The following is a 27,719-nucleotide window of genomic DNA, read 5'->3' on the forward strand; positions in this document are numbered from 1 at the left end:
AACCCCTCTCCCCTCGTTATAATAGGAGAGGGAGCTCCCCATTCTTCGCTCAGTAGAAAGACCCCCTGTCCTTTTTAGGTAGAAGATGTAGACACAGACCCCCGGCCCCCTCTCCTGTAGAACAGCACGTCATTGAGGCCAATGAATGGCAGCAGTCATGTGGCGGCCGCATGTAAACAGAGCTTGGGGGACCCCCGCGGTGTCCACGCTGGATCACCATAGTAGAGTATGGGGTTATCTTTATCTTATTCGCAGCCTTCTTTCTTTCTGAACATTGCATTATTATGGGGAGCAAAAACGGTCTCCTGAAGGCTCAAGTATATATGGCACAGACTAGACGCAGATGCTACATAATTCCAGAACAAGAATGCTGGGGCTGGATGTGGAGGCTACAGCTTTCAGCCTCTGGGCCTCCTTTTTATGGCTAGGATGTATTGCACCCGGCATGTGAATTGTTAATGCGTTTTCTCCACTGGCTGCATGGATTGCAGGGCTGGCTGTACGTCTGCGTCCTTCCTGCGCTCCGGATTGTGGCCTTTTGTGAGATCCAGAGCGGTGTTAGTGGTGACTTTCTCCTCCGTGGAGCAGCCTCCGGTCATCCAGTCGGAGGATAATCTGGGCCTGTCGTAGCCTCACCAGCCGCTCTCTTCTCTCCTTTGGCTGCAGCGGGGTTAACGTCTCCCTGCGGGAATGAAGCGTTCTGCGCTCGCCGTCCGTGACATTGGCCGCAGTGAGTTAATTGCTTGGCGTTCACTGAAGGTATTTTCCAGAGTGGATTGCTGGGACCTAATCTGCAGACATATATATTTTTTTCCGTTTTTGCAGCACATTGCGTGCGTCTCCTCTCCATCCAGCCGTCCTCCCTGCGCCCCCCAGCATTCCTGAGCTGTCAAGCTGCTTCTCCCTTTCGGAGCAGCGCCGCGCTGGAGCTTTTGTGCCCCTCGTCGCCAGCATCGCTGTTTTTACCAGCAGTATTAATGCTCAGACAGCTGCCGTTATTTACTAGAAGGGAGGGAGACTCTGTCCGAACGGGCCCCTCCGTCAGGAGGAGTTGGCAAACAGGGCTTTCACAGGAGTAAAATGACACCATGCTTCTCCTCCATTTTCTCGTGAAATCTGCAGAGTGGGAAAGCAACAGGAGTTGGAAACGTCTTCCCTTGGATCGCCGCTCCTTAATTAGTGACTTACAGGCTTCCTCTTTGGATTTCCGTCAGGTTTGTGTCCGTTTTTCCTCTCGTTTGTGTGGGGTTTTTTTGTTTTTATTAATGCGATTGTGCTGCTCTCCGGTCCCCGGAGTAAACGCCGTCAACAAAGCAAGACGCACACCAAACCGCGGGAGTGAGGGACGCTGGCAGCCGCGTGCGTCGTAGGCGGCCGCTGCCTTCATGTCTGTCTATAGGCGTAATCCTAACGAGGGTGGAATTGGCGGCCCCCTCCTATGGAAGCGTGCCGCTGTAATTCTGCCTACGCTACTTTTTCCTTTTTGTTTGCACACGGTGAAGCTTTGCAGGCATGTCCGGAGACGGCAGCGCCTTCTCCCAGGGATTTGCTTGTGTAGTACAGCGTGTCGCTGCAGTGACAGGAGGGAGGGATGCTGTGCCGCGCCGCTTCAGATAACTTTATACTTGGTGCGTTCCTCTCCACTGACTCATAATTCACTGGAAATGGAAACTCTGGAATAGTTTATCATTTACCTACAGCTTTACACATGCAATGACACTACAGCTCCCAGCAGGCCCTGACCAAGCCACCGCGTGCAGATGACTGGATTAGGACCTCTGCCTCTAAGGCATGCTGGGAGTTGTAGTTTGGTAACAGGTTGCTGCGTATTCCAACACCTGTCTTCAGGTCGCCCTTGCATTAATACGGGTGCACGGCAGCTCTTCCTGCGATCAGGGTTGGGGCTTGTCACATTCGGTTTCTGCTGTTTGTGAGCGCAGCACTCGCCTGGTACATTGCCAGATTTATTGGGCGTTGACTCGGGCTGAAGGAGATAAAGTAATCGTCCTGAAGCAGGAGGGAGCGAGTGCGCCCTGCACGCAGCATCTGCAGATGATCGCACCACGTTTATGACAGCCACCGAACGTGGAAGATTAGGACGTACACATAGCGCAGATGCCTCCGATATATGCCGTACAGAGGCCTCTGACACCCACGGGCTCATACACTGCCCCACGTCTTATCTGCAGTACACCATCCAGACCAATGCCAGGCGCACACTGCCTACTTCATCTAAGGTAACCCTATCCACACGTGAATGTCTGTAGCTATGCTGGACGATACACTATGACGTGACCACAACCCCCCCCCCCCCCCTCCCAGCACCAAAATGTATAGGGTAAAGTGTATGGGCCAACTATCCTTCCTGAACCCCCTCCCATATATCTGCTAGTCATCAGCCAAACACATCTGACCAATTATATCCCTGAGAACAAAAGGATCAGGCATGTGAAAGCAGACATGCCTGACCAGAGGTGTGAACCCTGATTAGATGGGCGACTGGTCCTGTCAAATCTGGCCAATGTACATCTTTGTGAGGTGGGTTTGCTCTCTAGGCTTGTCCTTTTTGTGTGTAAAATATATTAATAATAATATTTTATTTTTTATTTGAATTTATTCTATTTATTTTTTAATTATTAAAAATTTAAAAGAGAATAAATATAAAAATAAAGTAGTAAAAATATATTTTTTTTAATTTATTTTTATTCTTTTATTATTAGAAATAAAATAAACATTTTTATTTATTTCATTTATTCTCAATTAAAAATAAACTTTATTATATTTTTTATTCTATTTATTTATTTTTATTCTTTTATTATAATTAGAAATAAAATAAACATTTTTATTTATTTTTATTTTCATTTATTCTCTTAATTATTAATTAAAAAGAAATACTTTATTATATTTTTATTCTATTTATTTATTTATTTTTTTTTTTCCTCCTGATATTTTTTATTTTAAGAATCTTATATTTTATTGCTTATCCATACTTATTGCAGATATGTGCACACGGCTGCCGGGGTCTGTAATGTTCCCTATCAGGCTAATATATTGTAGTGTAAATTGCGAGCCATTTCTCCTCCTGATGACTATCTGTCGTTACTCTCCACCCCTGGCAGAGGTGACTAGGGTGAGTGGCAGTATGTGAAGCCGCCTGTCGTGGTATATGTGCCCTGCGAGCCCTTTGTGGGGGACAGTCTTTTGTGTCTGGGCGGCTTGTTTACACCAAAGCTGAATTCAGCCCTTTTTTTTTTTTTTTTTTTTTTTTTTGCTGCAGTATTCACTAGAATTCATACAATGAGCACCAAGTCCTCGTCCTTTACAGACACAATTTGTAGTGGGCGGATCTATTACACATTTGATGATGATTTAAATGTCACATGCCATGGGAATGTTTTTGCTTAGACCTGTACAGGTGCCATTCACTGTCTGAGGTGTCCATTGCCAAATCATGCTTCCGGCACTAATGGTGACGCTCTCCTCCAAAATTAACCTTTTGGCCTCTGAGTGATAGGAGTCTGCATAACGTATAGCATCGTCTGCTGCTGTGTGGGACCTCTGTATGTACTTTCTTTATTGCATTTTATACTTTTTAACCGCAGTGTGAATAGATTCTTACGCTAGTGATACACGGCGACAAAGGTTAAATTGCAGAATGGGCCGTAAGATCGCGGTTGTCTTGCATTGCAGTTTATGGGGCAAAGTGTGTTTCGACTGTGCACCCCGTTTACAATCAATCACTGTAGGATCGTGCATTTGCTGTGCTGCTATACAGTAAAAAGCTACCCACGAACAATGGCAAAGCGACTCGGCGGCTCAGTGGTTAGCACTACAATCTTGGGGTGGCTCAGTGGTTAGCACTGCAGTCTGATGGGTGGCTCAGTGGTTAGCACTGCGGTCTTGGGGTGGCTCAGTGGTTAGCACTGCAGTCTTGGGGTGGCTCAGTGGCTAGCACTGCAGTCTTGCAGCGCTGGGGTCTTGGGTTCGATTCCCACCAAGCACGACATCTGTAAGGAGTTTGTATGTTCTCCCTGTGTTTGCGTGGGTTTCCTCCGGGTTCTCCGGTTTCCTCCCACACTCCAAAGACATACAGATAGGGACTCTAGATTGTGAGCCCCAATGGGGACAGTGTTGCCAATGTATGTAAAGCGCTGTGGAATTAATAATGCTATATAAATGAATAAATATTATATTTATGAGAATTGTGGCCCTAGAGCCTTCCTGGTGTGTACACCGAACACAAAAAACAATGTGTCCAGACCCTCACCCATTATTAGAAGTTAGGTCATGGGGGAGGGGAGGAAGGGGTTCAAGTGGTGCAATATATAGGGACATATACATATATTTAAGAGTTTTTCTGGTTTCCGAAAACTCTTATCCTCCAGCTGCATTTTTCTATATAAAAATATATTAGTGCTTTTCTCACCCTCTCCTGGTCCCATACAGGATTATAATATATTTATTCATTTATATAGCGCTATTGATTCCACAGCGCTTTACATACATTGTGAGCCCCAATGGGGACAGTATTACCAATCTAAATTCCCTATCTGTATGTTTATGGAGTGTGGAAGGAAACCGGAAAACCCGGAGGAAACCCACGCAAACACGGGGACAACAAACTCCTTGTAGATGTCGTCCTTGGTGGGATTTGAACCCAGGACCCCAGTGCTGCAAGACTGCAGTGCTAACCACTGAGCCACCACAAGACTGCAGTGCTAACCACTGAGCCACCACAAGACTGCAGTGCTAACCACTGAGCCACCACAAGACTGCAGTGCTAACCACTGAGCCACCACAAGACTGCAGTGCTAACCACTGAGCCACCACAAGACTGCAGTGCTAACCACTGAGCCACCACAAGACTGCAGTGCTAACCACTGAGCCACCACAAGACTGCAGTGCTAACCACTGAGCCACCACAAGACTGCAGTGCTAACCACTGAGCCACCGTGCTGCTCCCAGAGTCTGTTTGCCTGTAGTGCTGTGACGTGATAAAGCTTGTGCTGTCATCTCGGGCAGGGCTCACTGACTGGCTGCAGTGTCGGCGCTGCAGACGATAACAGATACCGGGAGCAGCGTTGAGGAAAGTTTTGTTTTTTATTTTGCGGCTTTTAAGAAAACCATTTTTTTTCCAAATCTAGAAAACCCCTTTAAGAAGTGTTTGGCACATTCGGTGGCGTTCATGTATTGTACTTGCACCATATAGTGACTAATTCTTGTCCCTTCTGTCTCCCGTGCAGTGCCAGAACAAAAACTAAGCCAGCCTCCGCCTGTCGATGGGAACAGTGGCATTTCCACCGTAACCAGCATTCAGAATAATAATGCCAATCAGCCCACGGAAGTCAGTCCGCAGCAGCAGCAACTACTGGTGCCACGTTATCCTGCCCGTGAAGTACCACCGCGATTCCGGCACCAGGATCAGAAGCCTCTTGTGAAGCGTGGGCAACATATTCCCGGCATCGCGGCCAGTCTGGGCTTAGCCACTAAAGTATTAACCCAAGAGTCGTCGAGCAGCGCTGCAGTGTGGGAGGAGCGCACATCAGCCGAAAATCACACAGGTAACAATGTGCAAGAAACTGGTCCGGAAATGGCTTGTATTTCTTAACCGGTTTCTTTCCAACTGTTTGGAGTTAGTTTTGCAGCAGCTGGAAAGTGACATGTTGGGGAATGGTAGGATGTGGGTTTTTTTCCTCTGAGCATTTTGGGCACATTCCAAAAAAACGCTTTATTTTTAACATTTGGCTGCTGGCAACCCGAACCTTGAGTCATTTTGGCACGACATACGTGTCGAAGGGGTATGGCCTTATCTCCCCTTATGTTGCAGGAGGTCCACGCTCCTGAAAGTTGGGCTGTGGTGGTCCGGTCTTTATATAGTTATCTACTAGATTATAATTAATAATAATTTATTCATTTTATATAGCTCTATTAATTCCGTAACACTGTCCCCATTGGGGCTCACAATCTAGTGTCCCTATCAGTATGTCTTTGGAGTGTGGGAGGAAACCAGAGACCCCGGAGGAAACCCACGCAAACACAGGGAGAACATACAAACTCCTTGCAGATGGTGTCCTTGGTGGGATTTGAACTCAGGACTCCAGCCGCCCGCCCCCCCCCTATTTTCTGACCAATGTAGAGCAACAAGTCGTCAACGCTGTCCATTTACTCCAGATACAAAAGTGCTCTGAGGTTACAAGTAGTGTAGCGAATGAATGCCAAATTAAATGAACGCGTTAATAATACATGGGCTCCGTGTCTGGTATGAAATGCGTGTAATGCCCGGAAGCCGAACTATACGGCGTCTCCTCTCCTGCTAATGCTTTTTACCTGAGTGGATAACATTGGATGCCAGCCGCGAAAGAGACTGCCTTGGTGCAGTTATCTACATTTAAAGATGGCTGTCTTGAGATAATATATATATATATATATATATATGTGTGTGTGTGTGTGTGTGTGTGTGTGTGTGTGTGTGTGTGTGTGTATGGAACTATAAGAAAAAGAATTTACGGTAAGTAAACAAAATTCTCTTTATTATATTTATATATAATATATATATATATATATATATATATATATATATATATATATATATATATATATATATATATATATATATATATATATATATATATATATATATATATATATATATATATATATATATATAGTTTATTTATTATATTGCATTTGTTAATTATTCACCTTCCATTTTTTGGGGACAGTGTTTGTCACGTTTCAGCTCCCTGGGACGTTAGAGCGTTATTGACTAATATATACAGTACAGACCAAACGTTTGGACACCCCTCCCCATTCAAAGAGTTTTCTTTATTTTCATGACTCTGAAAATTGTAGATTCACATTAAAGGCATCAAAACTATGAATTAACACATGTGGAATGAAATTCTTAAAGTGTGAAACAGAAAATATGTCTTATATTCTAGGTTCTTCACAGTAGCCACCTTTTGCTTTGATTACTGCTTTGCACACTCTTGGCATTCTCTTGATGAGCTTCAAGAGGCAGTCACCAGAAATGGTTTTCCAACAGTCTTGAAGGAGTTCCCAGAGATGCTTAGCACTTGTTGGCCCTTTTGCCTTCACTCTGCGGTCCAGCTCACCCCAAACCATCTCTATTGGGTTCAGGTCTGGTGACTGGAGGCCAGGTCATCTGGCGTAGCACCTCATCACTCTCCTTCTTAGTCAAATAGCCCCTACACAGCCTGGAGGTGTGTTTGGGGTCATTGTCCAGTTGAAAAATGATGGTCCAACTAAATGTAAACCGGATGAAATAGCACGCCGCTGCAAGATGCTGTGGTAGCCATGCTGGTTCTGTATGCCTTCAATTTTGAATAAATCCCTAACAGTGTCACCAGCAAAGCCCCCCCCCCCACACCATCACTCCCCCTCCACCATGCTTCACGGTGGGAACCAGCCATGTAGAGTCCATCCGTTCACCTTTTCTGCGTCGCACAAAGACACGGTGGTTGGATCCAAAGATCTCAAATTTGGACTCATCAGAGCAAAGCACAGATTACCACTGGTCTAATGTCCATTCCTTGTGTTCTTTAGCCCATACAAGTCTCTTCTGCTTGTTGCCTGTCCTTAGCAGTGGATTTCTAGCAGCTATTTTACCATGAAGGCTGCTGCAGAAAGTCTCCTCTTAACAGTTGTTCTAGAGATGAGAAGGTGTGTCCAAACTTTTGGTCTGTACTGTATATATATCTCTGTCCTGATCGCGTGTGGGGCCGGTTATCGGAGCAGCATCTTTTAATGAGACCCTCGCCTGTGCGTCAATCACCAGAAGGACCGCGTGCACAGATATTGAAAAACCGTGAAGGTTTGAAAAATAAAGTATACTATAGTATGTGCTTATTGCTGCAGTTACACACTGTGGCTTACTTTATATACCCGGCGTCATGGGTGCCATATACACTGGGTTAAAGAGGTTGTTCCATAATATACATTTAATTGCCCATCCATAAAGTAGATGATTATAATACATGGGCCTCCGGCTGCTGAGACCCGGGACTGGAGGCCATAAAGTCCTCTGACAATGAAAAGTAGTGAACTTGTGCAACCTCCCCCGCCCCCCCTCCTGTAGAGAGATGGTTACTACCCACCATCTTCTTTATTGTTGGGGTTCCCAGCAATCCTACATTTTTAGGTTATATATGGGACGATCCCTGGACTTCTCAAAAAATTTAGTAGGTTATGGGGGTCTCCACACTCTTTTCAGACGTCATGGAAGTGGAGCAAGCACTGTGCATTGACACCTGAGCTTTTAGTTTTCTGGGGTGAGTGTCTGACAGCAGAATACTCCCCTCTCCCCATTGAGCACAGTCACACTCAGTCAAGAAAACAGGGGACCACTGTCTGCCGGATGATCTTATAAGCTGTATGGGCCTGAAAATCTTATTTAGCGCTGGTGTAAAATGCCATGCGCGGTTCTGGTTGCCGCGCTCGAGCGGTTGGTCAGGTAAGTGGGTGTACGGCGCTCATATATGTTGTGCATCAGTTCCCTCCGACTTGCCTGGAAAAATAAATGTCTTTACCGCTGATGTTTGGTAAGCGACCCGGTAACTGTATCGGCCGCCTCTGCTGTAATGTAATCTAGCGCTCACTATCTCTTACTGAATCAGGATTGACAGTCGTGGCATCGCCCCGGACAGAGCGGACACAGAAAATAACGTTTTTGTTTTAATTTCTTGCTTCCCCATAGGCATGCCTCCCATTCGGGATTTGGTCAGCCACTCCCCTAATCAGCTAGGTGAATTTTTATTTTTCCAGCCTGATTTTTCTTTTTATACTCTTCCTGCTTGTGGTTGATTTTCTGCTTGGCTGAATTGCAGTCCGTGACCCCTTGTGCTTACAGCCGTCCTGCTTCTGCTTGCATGTGTCTATGCATTTTCCAAAATAGCATTGGTTTGCACAATCCTCTTAAATAATTTTTTTTTTATTTTTTTTATATATAATATATTTATTTTTATTTTATATTATATCTAATTTTTATTTATATAATATATAAATTAAAAAATATTATATAATAAAAAAGATATATTATATTATATTGTATAAATAAAAAAATATTTTATATAAATTTTAAAAAATTATAAATAAATAAAATTATATAAATATATATATTGTTTTATATATTATATAAATAAAAAAATATATATTTATAGAATATTGTTATATATTATTATATATATATATATATATATATATATATTATATATATATATATATATATATATATATATATATATATATATATATATTATTATGTATGTATGTGTAATTTTTTATTTATTTATATAATATATATTTTTATTATAATATATTTTTCTTTGTCGCTCCATTGGGAGACCCAGACAATTGGGTGTATAGGCTATGCCTCCGGAGGCCGCACAAAGTATTACACTAAAAGTGTAAAGCCCCTCCCCTTCTGCCTATACACCCCCCGTGCTCCCACGGGCTCCTCAGTTTTTTGCTTTGTGCGAAGGAGGCAGACATGCACGCAAGCTCCACAGCTTAGTCAGCAGCAGCTGCTGACTATGTCGGATGGAAGAAAAGAGGGCCCTTAACAGGGCCCCCAGCATGCTCCCTTCTCACCCCACTCTTGTCGGCGGTGTTAAGGTTGAGGTATCCATTGCGGGTACGGAGGCTGGAGCCCACATGCTGCTTTCCTTCCCCATCCCCCTTAGGGCTCTGGGTGAAGTGGGATCCTAATCGGTCTTCAGGCACTGAGACCGTGCTCCATCCACAGCTCCTGAGGACTCTGCTGGATAGGAGCCGAGTATCGTTCAGGGACATGGCCCTGCTACTTTGAGGTACTCTGTGTCCCCGTGGGGACCGCGCACAGCAACACTCCAGCATTGCTGGGTGTGCTAGTGCACCGGGGACCGCGGCGCTGACCGCGTTTGTGCCATTACACACTGCAGCGTCGCTGAGTGTGTTAGTGTATGGGGACTGCCGCGCTGACCGCCGCTGCCATTGTTATCACTTCGGCGCGGCTGGGACTGTTAGTGCGCCGGGGACTTCCGCGCCGACCGCGCTTATACGGCGGCCGCGCTTATAACTCGAGTCCCCGGCTTTTGCGGCCTAGTCTTTTTCTTCCCGCCCCCAGCCCTGCCAGTCAGGGGAAGGGCGGGACGCTGTACAGGACGGCAGCACTGAGGGCTGGAGCATGCTTTGCATACTCCACCCCCCTCACTGTGCACAGTGGGGCACCAGTTCCCGCACTTTCTGGGTCACGCCCACGGCTCCCTCCTCTCCTCAGGACGCCGGCAGCCATTCCTGTCAGCTCCTCTGACGCTGCAGAGGGGAGACAAGCTCTGGGGGACCCAGGCAGGGATTCTGGTGGCCACACAACCGCTTTAAGCGGGCGGTAAGCAGCACCTGAGGTGCTGGCCCCACTTGTGCAGAAGTGTAATTATAGATTATATATTTATAGGCTATACTTTACACTGTATGGTGCACGGTTGATTTCTGGCTATATACCCTATTGTGTTGCTCAGGGGAGACAACAGCATGGCGCCCACAAGAGGCAGGGGTGCCAAAACACAGGCTTACTATGCTGCCTGCGTCGCATGTACGACCTCGCTACCGGCAGGTTCCACTGACCCTCATTGTGTGCACTGCTCGGCCCCTGTGGCACTTACTCAGCCGGAGCCTCTGCTAAGGGGGGCCCAGGGGGACCAACCAGCTAACACTGTCCAGGTGACAGGGACGGAGTTTACAGTTTTTACTGACAGACTTTCTGAGACTATGGCTAAGATTCTAGAAGCTTTGCAGTCCAGACCGGTATCTCAGACCATGGGCACTGTGGAATCATTGCCCCCTGGTTTCCCTCAGTTGGAACAACAATGTTCCCCCGGGGCGTCTCATAGATCCCAGGGTGAGGTCTCTGACACGGACCGCAGCCCCAGACCGCCTAAGCGAGCTCGCTGGGAAATCCCCTCGACCTCATCACATTGTTCAGGGTCTCAGCGGGGGGAATCTCTGGTTAATGAAGCGGAGGTAGCTGATCAGGATTCTGATCCTGAGGCCGCTCTCAACCTTGATACTCCTGATGGTGACGCCATAGTGAATGACCTTATAGCGTCCATCAATCAAATGTTGGATATTTCTCCCTCGGCTCCTCCAGTGGAGGAGTCAGCTTCTCAGCAGGAGAAATTCCGTTTCAGGTTCCCCAAGCGTACAACTAGTATGTTTCTGGATCACACCGACTTCAGAGAGGCAGTCCAGACACACCGAGTTTGTCCAGATAAGCGTTTTTCCAAGCGCCTTAAGGATACACGTTATCCCTTCCCCCCTGACGTGGTCAAGGGCTGGGCTCAGTGTCCCAAGGTGGATCCTCCAATCTCCAGACTGGCGGCTAGATCCATAGTTGCAGTTGAAGATGGGGCTTCGCTCAAGGATGCCACTGACAGACAGATGAAACTCTGGTTGAAATCCATCTATGAAGCTATCGGCGCGTCTTTTGCTCCAGCATTCGCAGCCGTATGGGCACTCCAAGCTATTGCAGCGGGTCAAGCGCAAATTGACGCACTCACACGTACATCTGCGCCGCAAGTGGCGTCCATAACTTCTCAAACGTCGGCATTTGCGTCCTACGCTATTAATGCTGTCCTGGACTCTGCGAGCCGTACGGCGGTTGCAGCCGACAATTCGGTGGCAATACGCAGGGCCTTGTGGCTACGGGAATGGAAGGCAGATTCGGCTTCCAAAAAGTGCTTAACCGGTTTGCCATTTTCTGGCGACCGTTTGTTTGGTGAGAGGCTGGATGAAATCATCAAACAATCCAAGGGAAAGGAAACATCTTACCCCAGGCCAAACCAAAATTACCCCAACAGAGGAGGGGACAGTCGAGGTTTCGGTCCTTTCGGGGTGCGGGCAGGTCCCAATTCTCTCGTACAAAAGGCCTCAGAAGGATCAGAGGAACTCCGATCCATGGCGGTCTAAAGTCACGCCCTAAAAAGACCGCCGGAGGTGCCGCTACCAAGGCGGCTTCCTCATGGACTTAACGGCCTCCTCACACCGCATCCTCGGTCGGTGCAGGCTCTCCCGCTTTTCCGACATTTGGCTGCCACAGGTAAAAGACCGTTGGGTGAGAGACATTCTGTCTCACGGTTACAGGATAGAGTTCAGCTCTCGTCCTCCGACTCGATTTTTCAGAACATCTCCGCCTCCCGAGCGAGCCGATGCTCTTCTGCAGGCGCTGGGCATTCTGAAGGCAGAAGAGTGGTGGTCCCTGTTCCTCTTCAGCAACAGGGTCACGGTTTTTACTCCAACCTGTTTTGTGGTTCCAAAGAAGGACGGGTCTTTCCGTCCTGTCCTGGACCTAAAACTGCTCAACAAACACGTAAAGGCCAGGCGGTTCCGGATGGAATCCCTCCGCTCCGTCATCACCTCAATGTCCCAAGGAGTTTTCCTTGCATCGATCGATATCAAAGATGCTTATCTCCACGTACCGATTGCTCCAGAGCATCAGCGCTTCCTGCGCTTCGCCATAGGAGACGAACACCTTCAGTTCGTGGCACTGCCGTTCGGCCTGGCGACAGCCCTACGGGTTTTCACCAAGGTCATGGCTGCAGTAGTTGCGGTCCTCCACTCTCAGGGTCACTCGGTGATCCCTTACTTAGACGATCTGCTGGTCAAGGCTCCCTCTCAAGAGGCATGCCAGCACAGCCTCAACGCTACTCTGGAGACTCTCCAGAGTTTCGGGTGGATCATCAATTTTCCAAAGTCAAATCTGACACCGGCCCAATCGCTGACATATCTTGGCATGGAGTTTCATACCCTCTCAGCGATAGTGAAGCTTCGCTGAACAAGCAGCGTTCACTACCAGACGGGGGTGCAATCTCTCCTTCAAGGTCAGTCACACCCCTTGAGGCGCCTCATGCACTTCCTGGGGAAGATGGTGGCAGCAATGAGGCAGTCCCTTTCGCGCAGTTTCACCTGCGTCCTCTTCAATGGGACATCCTACGCAAATGGGACAGGAAGCCGACGTCCCTCGACAGGAACGTCTCCCTCTCTCAGGCAACCAAAGCTTCCCTTCGGTGGTGGCTTCATCCCACTTCATTATCGAAGGGGAAATCCTTCCTACCCCATCCTGGGCGGTGGTCACGACGGACGCGAGTCTGTCAGGGTGGGGAGCAGTTTTTCTCCACCACAGGGCTCAGGGTACGTGGACTCGGCAGGAGTCCTCACTTCAGATCAATGTTCTGGAGATCAGGGCAGTGTATCTAGCCCTAAAAGCGTTCCAGCAGTGGCTGGAAGGCAAGCAGATCCGAATTCAGTCGGACAACTCCACAGCGGTGGCTTACATCAACCACCAAGGAGGAACACGCAGTCGGCAAGCCTTCCAGGAAGTACGGCGGATTTTGATGTGGGTGGAAGCCACGGCCTCCACCATCTCCGCAGTTCACATCCCGGGCGTGGAAAACTGGGAAGCAGATTTTCTCAGTCGCCAGGGCATGGACGCAGGGGAATGGTCCCTTCACCCGGACGTGTTTCAGGAGATCTGTTGCCGCTGGGGGATGCCGGACGTCGACCTAATGGCGTCCCGGCACAACAACAAGGTCACGGCATTCATGGCACGTTCTCACGATCACAGAGCTCTGGCGGCAGACGCCTTAGTTCAGGATTGGTCGCAGTTTCAACTCCCTTATGTGTTTCCTCCGCTGGCACTGTTGCCCAGAGTGTTACGCAAGATCAGGGCCGACTGCCGCCGCGCCATCCTCGTCGCTCCAGACTGGCCGAGGAGGTCGTGGTACCCGGATCTGTGGCATCTCACGGTCGGCCAACGTGGGCACTACCAGACCGACCAGACTTGCTGTCTCAAGGGCCGTTTTTCCATCTGAATTCTGCGGTCCTCAACCTGACTGTGTGGCCATTGAGTCCTGGATCTTAGCGTCTTCAGGATTATCTCAAGAGGTCATTGCCACTATGAGACAGGCTAGGAAACCAACGTCCGCCAAGATCTACCACAGGACGTGGAAAATATTCCTGTCATGGTGCTCTGATCAGGGTTTTTCTCCCTGGCCATTTGCCTTGCCCACTTTTCTGTCCTTTCTTCAGTCCGGATTGGAAAAGGGTTTGTCGCTCGGCTCCCTTAAGGGACAAGTCTCTGCGCTCTGTGTTTTTTCAGAAGCGCTTGGCCAGACTTCCACAGGTACGCACGTTCCTGCAGGGGGTTTGTCACATCGTCCCTCCTTACAAACGTCCGTTGGAACCCTGGGATCTGAACAGGGTGCTGATGGCTCTTCAGAAACCACCGTTCGAGCCAATGAGGGATATTTCTCTCGCACGCCTTTCGCAGAAAGTGGTTTTCCTAGTAGCAGTCACTTCACTTCGGAGAGTGTCTGAGCTAGCAGCATTGTCATGCAAAGCCCCTTTCCTGGTGTTTCACCAGGACAAGGTGTTTCTGCGTCCGGTTCCGGACTTTCTCCCTAAGGTGGTATCCCCTTTTCATCTCAATCAGGATATCTCCTTACCCTCTTTGTGCCCTCATCCAATTCACCAATGTGAAAAGGATTTGCACTTGTTAGATCTGGTGAGAGCACTCAGACTCTACATTTCTCGTACGGCGCCCCTGCGCCGCTCGGATGCACTCTTTGTCCTTGTCGCTGGCCAGCGTAAAGGGTCACAGGCTTCCAAATCAACCTGGCTCGGTGGATCAAGGAACCAATTCTCGAAGCTTACCGTTCTGCTGGCTTCCGGTTCCTCAGGGCTGAAGGCCCATTCTACCAGAGCCGTGGGTGCGTCCTGGGCTTTGAGGCACCAGGCTACGGCTCAGCAGGTGTGTCAGGCGGCTACCTGGTCGAGCCTGCACACTTTCACGAAAACACTATCAGGTGCATACCTATGCTTCGGCGGATGCCAGCCTAGGTAGGCGAGTCCTTCAGGCGGCGGTTGCCCACCTGTAGGACGGAGCCGTTACAGCTCTATTATGAGTATTATTTACCCATCCAGGGACTGCTTTTGACGTCCCAATTGTCTGTGTCTCCCAATGGAGCGACAAAGAAGGGAATTTTGTTTACTTACCGTAAATTCCTTTTCTTCTAGCTCCAATTGGGAGACCCAGCACCCCGCCCCTGTTTTTTTGTGTACACATGTTGTTCATGTTGAATGGTTTCAGTTCTCCGATATTCCTTTGGATTGAATTTACTTTAAACCAGTTTATAATTTTTCCCTCCTTCTTGCTTTTGCACCAAAACTGAGGAGCCCGTGGAGCACGGGGGGTGTATAGCAGAAGGGGAGGGGCTTTACACTTTTAGTGTAATACTTTGTGCGGCCTCCGGAGGCATAGCCTATACACCCAATTGTCTGGGTCTCCCAATTGGAGCTAGAAGAAAAGGAATTTACGGTAAGTAAACAAAATTCCCTTCTTTTATTATAATTAAATATATATATATATATATATATATATATATATATATATATATATATATATATATATATTATATATATATATATATATATATATATATATATATATATATATATATATATATGACTGATATGCTAATTTAGAAGGCAGGAATAAGAGGATCAGATTTGCATATGTACTAGTGTGAAATCTGGTCACTACTGATAGCCTATGGATACGGTAATGCTTCTTTTCAGCTGTAGAGGCGCTGCAGTGGAATTGACCACTTGCTGCTGGTTTCTCCCACAGATCACGATTGTTAGTGGTCCTGAGAACCCAGAATAAAATCAGATTTTCCCTGTAAATTGACTTTTAGGCAGTTTGTATTCCCCTCTAATGGGAAGTATAATATATGAAAAAAATAAAAAAAAATATAATAATTGTTAGTTATGTAATATTTTACATTTATATATATATATATATATATATATATATATTATATATATATATATATATTATATATATATATACTATATATATATATATATATATATATATATATTATATTATTATATAAATGTAAAATATTACATAACTAACAAATTATATATTTATTATTATATTTTTTTTTATTTTTTTCATATATTATACTTCCATTAGAGGGGAATACAAACTGCCTAAAAGTCAATTTACAGGGAAAATCTGATTTTATTCTGGTTCTCAGGACCACTAACAATCGTGATCTGTGGGAGAAACCAGCAGCAAGTGGTCAATTCCACTGCAGCGCCTCTACAGCTGAAAAGAAGCATTACCGTATCCATAGGCTATCAGTAGTGACTCAGTAGTGACCAGATTTCACACTAGTACATATGCAAATCTGATCCTCTTATTCCTGCCTTCTAAATTAGCATATCAGTCATTGCACCCACTGGGATATAATCAAAAAAGTTCCACATGTCTAATTTTGCCTTAAAACTTACAATTTCTCTTTGTAATATCAGCTTGTGACCTCCCTAACTTTCAGGTTTTTATTTTTTTATTTTTTTTGTTGCATGTGTTCCCTACCTGTGCCCTCCTATGTGCATGATCTCATTTAGCAATGTATTATATGTATGGAGGAGATTTAGAGGGGTGTCTCACATCAGATGTGAGACCTACCCACCGGATCCGCCATAAGTATCCGATAGGTGCGGGTCCCAGAAATGGGACTTGGCTATTTGTTGTACCCGTGTGAGTGGTAATGTGGCAGAGTGTGCACCATTCTCTCCACGATCCAGTGTGAGTTATGCACATTGCAGAGCACACTTGCTTTTTTTTTTTTCATGACTCTCATAGAAGTCAATGCAGCTCAAGACAGAGCCACATTCCAGAGAAAGGCCGGGCCCATATTGATCAGATAGTCATGGCCTAAAGTGATGGTAACTGAGGCCCATCTCAGTTCACTGGAGCTTTTAGTGGTAAGGAAAATAAAACTTCCTGCACTTAACCAGCCCTCCATATCCCATTGAAGCATTATTCCGATCAGACATTGCTAGTAAATACAAGTAATTTTGCAATTTTCTGCTTGTTAAAATTTTTCAGTCATTCTTGAAATTATTAATTTTTGTTTACAGCTTGTTGCCTTGGAGACAGACCACCGCTGCCAGAGAGCAGAACACGTACAGGGCTTACAAGCTCTTTTCTATTACGCTTGTAAGCATTGTTTTGACATTCGAGCGCACTCACCTCATGCCAGGACAGGTTCAGTGCAGCGCTTACAAGCTAGACAGCTGAGGTCTGTCTCAAATGTTAATGTCAAATGGTTGCAAATTTTAACGAGGAGGAAATGGCAAAAATGCTAATTGCAGGATATATATATATATATATATTATAATATTTGTATAATGTATATAAATATTATGATATATATCATAATTATAATATTTGTATAATGTATATAAATATTATGATATATATCATAATTATATAAATTATAATTATACAAATATTATAATAATTATTATAATATATATATATATATATATATATATATATATATATATATATATATATATATATATATATATATATATATATATATATATATATATAATAAATATAATAAATATATAATATTATAAAAAATTTTATTTTATTTTTTTTCATGCATGAAAAAGATATGAACTACCCCGCTGAATACCTTTTTCCACCTTTTTAAGAACCTCGTTCCCTGCTGTAGGTTTTTGGGTTTTTTTTTGATATTTTATTTTTTAGACGTCATTAGTTCTTTAGGAGTAGGAATCCCTGAGTGAATAAAAGACTACGTAACCCATCATCTTTATCACTTCTTTGCATTTTGCGTCATCATGACAGCCTGGCTTTGCCTCGGGTTGGGTGATCCAGTTTCCGGTCTGGTTTCTGGGCTGTGTTTATGCACGTTTCTGTGGAAATGAGGACCGTGGTTATGCGGAGTCGGGCCTGTTTGGACAAGCCGTAGTTTACGAGTTGTGCATACATTTCACTTCTCGCTATGGAGGCCGTCATTTTGTGGCGAGGCATTTCCTCCTGAAAGGTGTTAGTCGGTCACTGGCTCAGTCTGATCCTGGCAGTCGCTTCCGAAGTTGCAGCTAAACACCCATAAGCTGTTGACAAGCCGAGCTACTTTGCAGATCCACTGCCCCCTTCTCTACAGCTGCGGACCCCCCCACCCCCTTCCTCATCCGCAGCTTGCATTGCAGTTCGTTCAGGTTTTCATTGCAGGAGTTGTCTGCCTGTTTTAAAGGGAACCTGTCATCAGAAATTTCGCCCAAAAGCTAAAAGCTTCCCCCTCTGCAGCTCCTGGGCTGCATTCTAGGAAGGTCCCTGTTATTATTGTGCCCCATGTGAGACCAAAATAAAGCCTTTATAAAGTTCTACCTTTTTGTATGCAGCTTCTGTAAATTCGTCCCGGGGGCGGGCTCTCTGCCGTCCGTTATTCTGCCTCCTGGTCCTGTATGCCGCCCCCATCGCTCCTTTCCATATCTGATGCACCGCCCACTGCTCCAGCCATCCCCGTGCATGCCCAGTGCCAGTCTCACAGGACTGAGCACTGTGACTGCTGGTGATGTGTGCGCAGGCAAGTGATTATGGACGGGACTGTGACTGTTATCAGCAAGTACCCGGCCATAATCTCTTGAGCGCGCAAACCTCTCCAGCGTCACACTGAGCTCAGGATTTATGCTAGACTGTATGGGCTGCTTTCAGGGATGACGTCCCTTTGTCATGTGATAGTATTTCGAACACGCCCCTATCACATGACAAAGGGACGTCATTCCTGGAAGCAGCCCATACAGTCTAGCATAAATCCTGAGCTCAGTGTGACGCTGGAGAGGTTTGCGCGCTCAAGAGATTATGGCCGGGTACTTGCTGATAACAGTCACAGTCCCGTCCATAATCACTTGCCTGCGCACACATCACCAGCAGTCACAGTGCTCAGTCCTGTGAGACTGGCACTGGGCATGCACGGGGATGGCTGGAGCAGTGGGCGGTGCATCAGATATGGAAAGGAGCGATGGGGGCGGCATACAGGACCAGGAGGCAGAATAACGGACGGCAGAGAGCCCGCCCCCGGGACGAATTTACAGAAGCTGCATACAAAAAGGTAGAACTTTATAAAGGCTTTATTTTGGTCTCACATGGGGCACAATAATAACAGGGACCTTCCTAGAATGCAGCCCAGGAGCTGCAGAGGGGGAAGCTTTTAGCTTTTGGGCGAAATTTCTGATGACAGGTTCCCTTTAAGTATTGGACCTGGCTGCAGAGAAAAGCTGCTCTCCAGCACTAATGGTCTAGTGATCCCTGCCTGCCAGCTTCTCTTTCCTGTAACAATGATGGCCATACATGCACACAACCGCTGCAGGCAGTCACTGGCCCAGCCATAATACATGCATGTACAGTACTAGACTGCTGAGTTTAGTAATTGGCTGCAGTTGGTATGTATGCCAGTACACTATTAATGTCCAGTGGTGGTCACGTGAGGATTGGCGCTGGGTATTGAACAAGTAAAGGACTCCCCTTCTGGCCCCGATTATCTTTAACCTTTTAAAATCTTAAAAAACTTTTGATCCGTCTTAAAGGGATTATGTCACTAGGCTTTTTGTAATGAGAGGAGCATAATGTAGGGGACAGACTTTAATGTATCCCCTACTGGACTGTTTCAATACAATCAGTGTTTTATCAGCAGGAGATTATCACCACGACTACTGGCCTTGTGCCTCCTAGTCCAGTCCCGCCCCCCCCACCAATGATTTAGCCAACCTGCACAGAAGGCTGGTGTGGGCGGAGCTATACACAGCTCAACTGAGCTCTGCTAGATCTACCGCGGAGAAAACTGTGATTGTATCACAACTGCTGCACCCAGTAAACTAAGTGACACTTCGCTGGAATCGGGATCTCTGTCCCATCCTCGATTACATGGCAAAAGCCTTCTAATAGATTCCCTTTACTAAAATATTAAACACCTCCTGGAACAGTGTTAATGCCAATAGATACTCGGGGCGCAGTCCATGGATCACGGCCGTAATTTGTGGTCACTGGACAAGTACAGCTTCTTTGTGGTTTCCGTAACTCCCATAGAAGTGAATGGAGAGCCATCTGCCTGCATGTACACATGTGCGGCTGCGGGGGACTATTTATGGCTCATCCTGTAGATGTCGGGATCCCCCTGTGTATTTGCCATGGCCGCTTTCCTCCTGCTTTTCCTCTTCAGGGTTTGCAGAGGATCTGATCTGTGGCTTCTGCCTATAGTCCCCGTGTCTCTGCCCCCCCCCCCCCCCCCCCCCCCCGGCCTGCGTCACCGCGGCTGTTTACAACACGGGGTTATTTTTACTCCATGATTTAGTGCCGCTGGAATCTGTGTTTTGTTACATGAATAGCTGGCGGCTGCAGTTTAGGACCTGTTGCTAGGAGCTTTTTGGATGTTTTTTTAGGTACGCATTCAGACTCTCGGGATTGTTCCAGAGAAATGAAGTGTTGCCCCCATCCTCCTCCTCCCCCGTTTTTGTTTTTTTCTTTTATGGATTTCAAGAGAACAGATAAAGTGAAATCCCTCCTCCCATCACATCTCTTCATCAGTGTTTTTGATGGCTTTTTTTTTTTTTTTATAGTTATTAGTTTGTCCTTTGAATCATCATATTCCTTGATCGTAGCATTGAGGGGGAGATACAGGGGAGGATATGGTCGTCCGATACTTGCTGTTCCACACTGCCTTAATAATACACTTCAATAATAATGCTCAACTCACCCTAAAGAAAAGATACTAAAAAGCAAGGTGGCTCAGCTGGTTGACAAAATACTTTTCAGTAGGGTGAAAGGAGCTGAAATGGTGCACATTTACATTTGCAATCACTGATTTTGCTATATATATATAATATATATATATATATATATATATATATATATATATATATATATATATATATATATATATATATATATATATATATATATATATATATATATATATATATATATATATATATATATATATTATATATATATTATATATATATTTTTTATTTTTTTTAAGACTTGCTCCCCCCCCCCCTTGCAATTGCAAGGTGCATTTGTATTCATCCCCCTGAGTCCATACTTTGTAGGATCACCTTTTGCTACAATTACTGCTGCAAGTTTCTTGAAAGTTTTTCCCCTTCTTTGCACACAGCTTGGATGGAGATGTCCATGATCAGCAATTTGCACTTGTCAGACAGATTCTCTCAGTGGGATTTCTCTCTGAACTGTGACTAGGCAGCTCACACACATGAATATGCTTTGATCTAAACCCACCATTGAAGCTTTGTCGGGATGTTTAAAGGGTTGTTGCCCTGCCATAAAGTGAACCTACGCCCCAGTATTTTGCAGTCTTTTCTTTCAGGTTTGCCCTGTATTTAGCTCCAGCCATCTTTCAGTCCTCTCTAACCAGCTTCTCTGTCCTTGCTAAAGAAAAGCCTCCCCACAGCAGGATGCTGCTTCCACCATGTGTGACTGTGGGGATGGTGTTTTCGAATAGTGGTTTTTGTTTTTTGTTTTTTTTTTTTGTATCCGTCAACTGGAGTTGGTTTATGGTAATATCTGGCTTGGCAAATGCCACGGTGATCTTACTAAGGCAAGCTTTCTGGATCTCCATTGCACATGCTTTGCTCTTGTAGCATTTCTGCTTGCTTTTCTCCTTTTGTAAATTGTTTGGTTTTTGCAGTGCTTTTGGTTTTTTTCTAATGCATTACATAGACTGGGAATAATTGGGATCAGACTCATGTATATAAAAGCCCCCGAAACCAATGACTGTACTCATGTCCATGCTTTGTGCTTCTCTTTCCCCAGATATCAATCACAGCAGTCTAGGATCTCACTATGAAAGTTCACACTGGGGATCAGTTTCTTCCAACGGCGATTCCGGCACAAATTGGGATAAGGTTATTGTAGACGGCACTGACAAAGAAGCGTGGCCATCTATTACAGAAAGCAGCCCGGAAATAGAGCCAGAATGTATGGACATTGATTCCACCACAAACTCTGGACCAGAGAAAAGCCACCTTGTGCCGTTCGGAGACACCGTAGGGGAGATGGATACCATGAGGAATGGCATCGGGCATAGTTCTCAGAGCAAGCTTTTGGTCGGCAGCAACAGCAATAATGCAGGCAATGGAAGTATTAATGGGCCTTGGGGTGTCGCTCACGGACCCATGATAAGCACATGCCAAGATCGCGCCGATAGCAAATCAGACAGTAGGCACAACAGGATGAACGCTTGGGGCGCCGGCAACAATTCGATGAACGGAGTTGTGAATCCAAGCACTTTGAACATGAATGGCAACCACGGTGCCTGGCCGGTTTTGGACAGCAAGGGGCATACCCACAAAGGGTCTAATAATTCCGGCACAAATGTTCCAAGTAGTACTATAGGTCAGGGGTCTAACAATCGGAGTATTAACCCTAAAGTGGCGAGCTCTAACCCAGGCTCCTGGGGCAACATTCAGGAGAACGGCGATTGCGAACTCAATGGTACACGGAAGGCTTTGTATAGCGGACAACCTAAAAACCTTAACACTGAAATGACTGGACCAAATAACACTACTAACTTTATGACCTCTAGTTTACCAAACTCTGCTGGTTCAATGCAGACACACGAACTGTCTCATTCTACAGGGCACGGGGCATGGAGTGCGGGCACCATGAATCATTCTCCACTTCACACCCCTTCAGTTACAAACGGCACTTCCATTCCTCACCTCAGCAACGGCGAGGAAAGCAACGGCGCGGAAAGCAACGCTGCGTCGTACGGTACTACATGGGGTACCTCCGGCTCCAATTTCTCCGGAGACAAAAATTCAGTCCCTAAAGGGCAAGCTAATGGCGACACTGTGAATGCGACAATAATGCAGCCGGGTATGAACGGGCCCAACGGCCCAAACTTTCAAATCAACGGGAATAACGGAGGCCTATGGGAGTCGGGGACTGTAAACTCCCAAAATATGCATTGGGGAAGCGAAAACGTAGGGACTAATGGCGGAAATCACAGAGGATGGGGCAACCCAGCACAAAACACTGGCACTAACATTGCAAACGGAGATCGGAATAAACCTAATAATCAGCATTCCAACGAGGGGGAAACTTCTGAAAAGGGCAGAAAATCATCAATCACCTGGATAACTGTCACCGATGAAGACAAAACAGGGCAAAATAATCCAACAGGGTCTAGGGGCAATGAGACAAGTATTGTATGGGCCAAAAGTTCGGGGACAGGGGAAAGCGAAGGTAGCGTAGACAGCACTGGAAACCAGAGCGAGCAAGTCGATGGGCTTCAGCCTGTAGACCGAAGGAAAGTGGACCAACAAACGTTACTCCAAAGTATTGTGAATCGAGGTGACCTGGACCCGCGGGTCTTGTGCAACACTGGCTGGGGACAGACTCCGATTAGACAAAACATTGCCTGGAACGTCGAAGCTGCTTCGTCTCAAGGGGACAGACAGACTGACAATGGGACGGACTCGTGGGGGACCTCTGTGTCAAAGACTTCTAACTCAGGGGGTTGGGTGGAGAAACCCAACCCTAATAGCAACGATACCTCATCAGTATCTGGGTGGGGAGATCCAAAGCCTGCTACAGGGTGGGGTGATGCCAAAGGCTCAGCAAGCCAAGGGAATTGGGGGGATCAATATGCTGCTGCTACTACTGGAACGGTCAAGAGCAATCAATCATGGGGGAACGGTAAAGAGGACAAATCCGCTTGGAATGATGCACAAAAGGTCAAACAAGGTTGGGGTGGGCAAACTAACGATGGTTGGGGAGAAAATTCCAAAGGCAACCATTGGGGGGCAACTAAGTCTGCTAAGTCTAGTTCTAGCGGGGACAGTGACAAATCTGGGTGGGGGGAGACTAGATCCAATTCCTGGGGTAGTGTCAGTACCAATAACAGTTCTGGTTGGGTTGAAGCACCTAAAGCAAATACAAGCCAAGGATGGGCTGAAATAGCCAAAGGAGGTGGAGGTGCTTCCAAATGTGGTCCAACCCAAATGGAGGGTAGTCATCTGCAATCCAATGATTCCTCTGAATGGGGAAAGAAGGCAGAGAGCAGCGGGTCATGGGGTGGTCAATCGGCCAACAATAAACCATCAGGCTGGTTAGGTGGTGGACCTTTGCCGACGCCGACTAAGGAGGAAGAGCCGACTGGATGGGAAGAACCTTCTCCAGAGTCTATTCGACGCAAAATGGAAATTGATGATGGCACATCGGCCTGGGGAGATCCCGGACAGTACAAATACAAGAATGTGAACCTGTGGGATAAAAACACATCGAATACTGGCACCTCTGGGGCACAAAATCCGACCCAAACTCATCATCAACCCCCACCCACACGTGCAGTGCCAAACAAGGAGAGCAGCAGCGGCTCTGGTAAGTGGTGGCATTACTTAGCGGTGTCCCATCTCCTTGCTAAATGTCTGATAGATGCGATTCCCATTGCTGTATCAACACGAAGGCCCCACCGTGTAGTTTGTATGGGGGGTCCCCAAAATCGCGGCATAAACGCGGTCTGAAATCCAAAGCAATTGAGCACTGGGCCACTTGTGTTCAGACGCCTCCTCTCCCAGCGCCACTGGACGTGTGTTCACATTAAAGCTTATACTTTCTATGACTTTGCAACTCTCAATATTTGACTTTCTTTGTCGCTCCATTGGGAGACCCAGACAATTGGGTGTATAGGCTATGCCTCCGGAGGCCGCACAAAGTATTACACTAAAAGTGTAAAGCCCCTCCCCTTCTGCCTATACACCCCCCGTGCTCCCACGGGCTCCTCAGTTTTTATGCTTTGTGCGAAGGAGGCAGACATGCACGCACAGCTCCATAGATTGGTCAGCAGCAGCTGCTGACTATGTCGGATGGAAGAAAAGTGGGCCCATATAGAGCCCCCAGCATGCTCCCTTCTCACCCCACTCTTGGTGGTGTTGTTAAGGTTGAGGTATCCATTGCGGGTACGGAGGCTGGAGCCCACATGCTGTTTTCCTTCCCCATCCCCCTTAGGGCGCTGGGTGAAGTGGGATCCTATCGGTCTCCAGGCACTGAGACCGTGCTTCATCCACAACTCCTGGGAGCCTGCTGGATAGGAGCCGGGTATCGTTCAGGGACATGGCCCTGCTACTTCGAGGTACTGTGTGTCCCCGTAGGGACCGCGCACAGCAACACTCCAGCATGGCTGGGTGTGCTAGTGCACCGGGGACCGCGGCGCTGACCGGGTTAAATGTGCCATTACACACTCAGCGTCGCTGAGTGTGTTTATGTAGGGGGACTACCGCGCTGACCGCCGCCGCCATGTTTAACACTGAGGCGCGGCTGGGACTTGTAGTGCGCCGGGGACTTCCGCGCGGCCGCGCTTTTACGGCGGCCACGCTTATTACTCGAGTCCCCGGCTTTTGCGGCCTAGTCTTTCTTCCTCCCGCCCACAGCCCTGACAAGCAGGGGAAGGGCGGGACGCTGTACAGACGAGCAGCAATGAGGGCTGGAGAATGCTTTGCATACTCCACCCCCCTCACTGTGCACTGTGGGGCACCAGTTCCCGCACTTTCTGGGTCACGCCCACGGCTCCCTCCTCTCCTCAGGACGCCGGCAGCCATTCCTGTCAGCTCCTCGGACGCTGCAGAGGGGGACAAATTCTGGGAGACCCAGGCAGGGATTCTGGTGGCCTCACAACCGCTTTAAGCGGGTGGTAAGCAGCACCTGTGGTGCTAGCCCCATTGTGCAGAAGTGTAATTATATGTTTATGGTATATACTTTACACTGTATAATGCACAGTTGTTTTCTGGCTATATACTCTATTGTGTTGCTCAGTGAAGACAATAGCATGGCGCCCACAAAAGGCAGGTGTGCCAAAACACAGGCTTACTATGCTGCCTGCGCCGCATGTACGACGCCGCTACCGGCAGGTTCCTCTGACCCTCATTGTGTGCACTGCTCGGCCCCTACTGCACTTGCTCAGCCGGAGCCTCTGCTAAGAGGGGCCCAGGGGGAGCCATCTGCTGACACTCTCCAGGTGACAGGGACGGAGTTTGCAGTCTTTACAGATAAACTCTCTGAAACTATGGCTAAGATACTAGAAGCCTTGCAGTCCAGACCGGTATCTCAGCACAGGGACTCTGTTGAGTCATTGTTCCCTGGACCCCCTCAGTTGGACCAACAATGTCCCCCCGGGGTATCTCATAGATCCCAGGCTGGGGGCTCTGACACGGACCCCAGCCCCAGACCGATTAAGCGAGCTCGCTTGGAAATTCCCTCGACATCATCATGTTGTTCAGGGTCTCAGCGAGGGGAATCTCTGGTTGATGACGCGGAGACAGCTGATCAGGATTCTGATCCTGAGGCCGCTCTCAATCTTGATACTCCGGACGGGGACGCCATAGTGAACGATCTTATTGCGTCCATCAATCGAATGTTGGATATTTCTCCCTCAGCTCCTCCGGTGGAGGAGTCAGCTTCTCAGCAGGAGAAATTCCGTTTCAGGTTTCCCAAGCGTACACAGAGTATGTTTCTGGACCACTCTGATTTCAGAGAGGCAGTCCAGAATCACCATGATTGTCCAGATAAGCGTTTTTCTAAGCGCCTTAAGGATACACGTTATCCCTTTCCCCCTGACGTGGTCAAAGGTTGGACTCAGTGTCCCAAGGTGGATCCTCCAATCTCCAGACTGGCGGCTAGATCCATACTTGCAGTGGAAGATGGGGCTTCACTCAAAGATGCCACTGACAGGCAGATGGAGCTCTGGTTGAAATCCATCTATGAAGCTATCGGCGCTTCTTTTGCCCCAGCATTCGCAGCCGTATGGGCGCTACAAGCTATATCAGCAGGTCAAGCGCAAATTGACGCAGCCACACGCACTTCCGCGCCGCAGGTGGCGTCCATAACCGCTCAGACGTCAGCAATGGCGTCTTACGCTAATAATGCTGTCCTGGACTCTGCGAGCCGTACGGCGGTTGCATCCGCCAATTCGGTGGTACTCCGCAGGGCCTTGTGGCTACGGGAATGGAAGGCAGATTCTGTTTCCAAAAAGCGCTTAACCAGTTTGCCAATTTCTGGCGACCGATTGTTTGGCGAGCGTTTGGATGAAATCATCAAACAATCCAAGGGAAAGGATACATCCTTACCCCAGCCCAAACCGAACATACCCCAACAGAGGAGGGGGCAGTCGAGGTTTCGGTCCTTTCGGGGCGCGGGCAGGTCCCAATTCCCCTCGTCCAAAAGGCCTCAGAAAGATCAAAGGAACTCTGATTCATGGCGGTCTAAGTCACGTCCTAAAAGGACCACAGGAGGTGCCGCTACCAAAGCGGCTTCCTCATGACTTCCGGCCTCCGCAATCTGCATCCTCGGTCGGTGGCAGGCTCTCCCGCTTTTGCGACACCTGGCTGCCACGGGTAAAAGACCGCTGGGTGAGAGACATTCTGTCTCACGGTTACAGGATAGAGTTCACCTCTCGTCCTCCGACTCGATTCTTCAGGTCATCCCCGCCTCCCGAGCGAGCCGAGGCTCTTCTGCAGGCGCTGGGCACTCTGAAGGCAGAAGGAGTGGTGGTCCCTGTTCCTCTTCAGCAACAGGGTCACGGTTTTTACTCCAACCTGTTTGTGGTCCCAAAGAAGGACGGGTCTTTCCGTCCTGTCCTGGACCTGAAACTGCTCAACAAACACGTAAAGACCAGGCGGTTCCGGATGGAATCCCTCCGCTCCGTCATCGCCTCAATGTCCCAGGGAGATTTCCTTGCATCGATCGATATCAAAGATGCTTATCTCCACGTACCGATTGCTCCAGAGCACCAGCGCTTCTTGCGCTTCGCCATAGAAAACGAACACCT

General features: G+C 47.3%; 1 protein-coding gene across 3 annotated transcripts in view; it reads left to right on the forward strand.

Moving 5' to 3' along the window:
• TNRC6A (trinucleotide repeat containing adaptor 6A) overlaps window positions 1-27,719 on the forward strand; it is a 132,696-nt gene that overhangs the window by 31,193 nt on the left and 73,784 nt on the right. For 2 of the 3 annotated variants that reach the window (XM_075318135.1, XM_075318137.1), the window contains exons 5-7: window positions 5,244-5,561; window positions 8,717-8,764; window positions 21,707-24,277. In XM_075318135.1, coding sequence (XP_075174250.1) covers window positions 5,244-5,561; window positions 8,717-8,764; window positions 21,707-24,277 — 2,937 coding nt within the window. The remainder of the gene's footprint in view (window positions 1-5,243; window positions 5,562-8,716; window positions 8,765-21,706; window positions 24,278-27,719) is intronic. The other variant, XM_075318136.1, reaches the window with a different exon arrangement.

Source organism: Anomaloglossus baeobatrachus, chromosome 7 (genome assembly GCF_048569485.1).
Source record: "Anomaloglossus baeobatrachus isolate aAnoBae1 chromosome 7, aAnoBae1.hap1, whole genome shotgun sequence".
Taxonomy (NCBI): Eukaryota; Metazoa; Chordata; class Amphibia; order Anura; family Aromobatidae; genus Anomaloglossus; species Anomaloglossus baeobatrachus.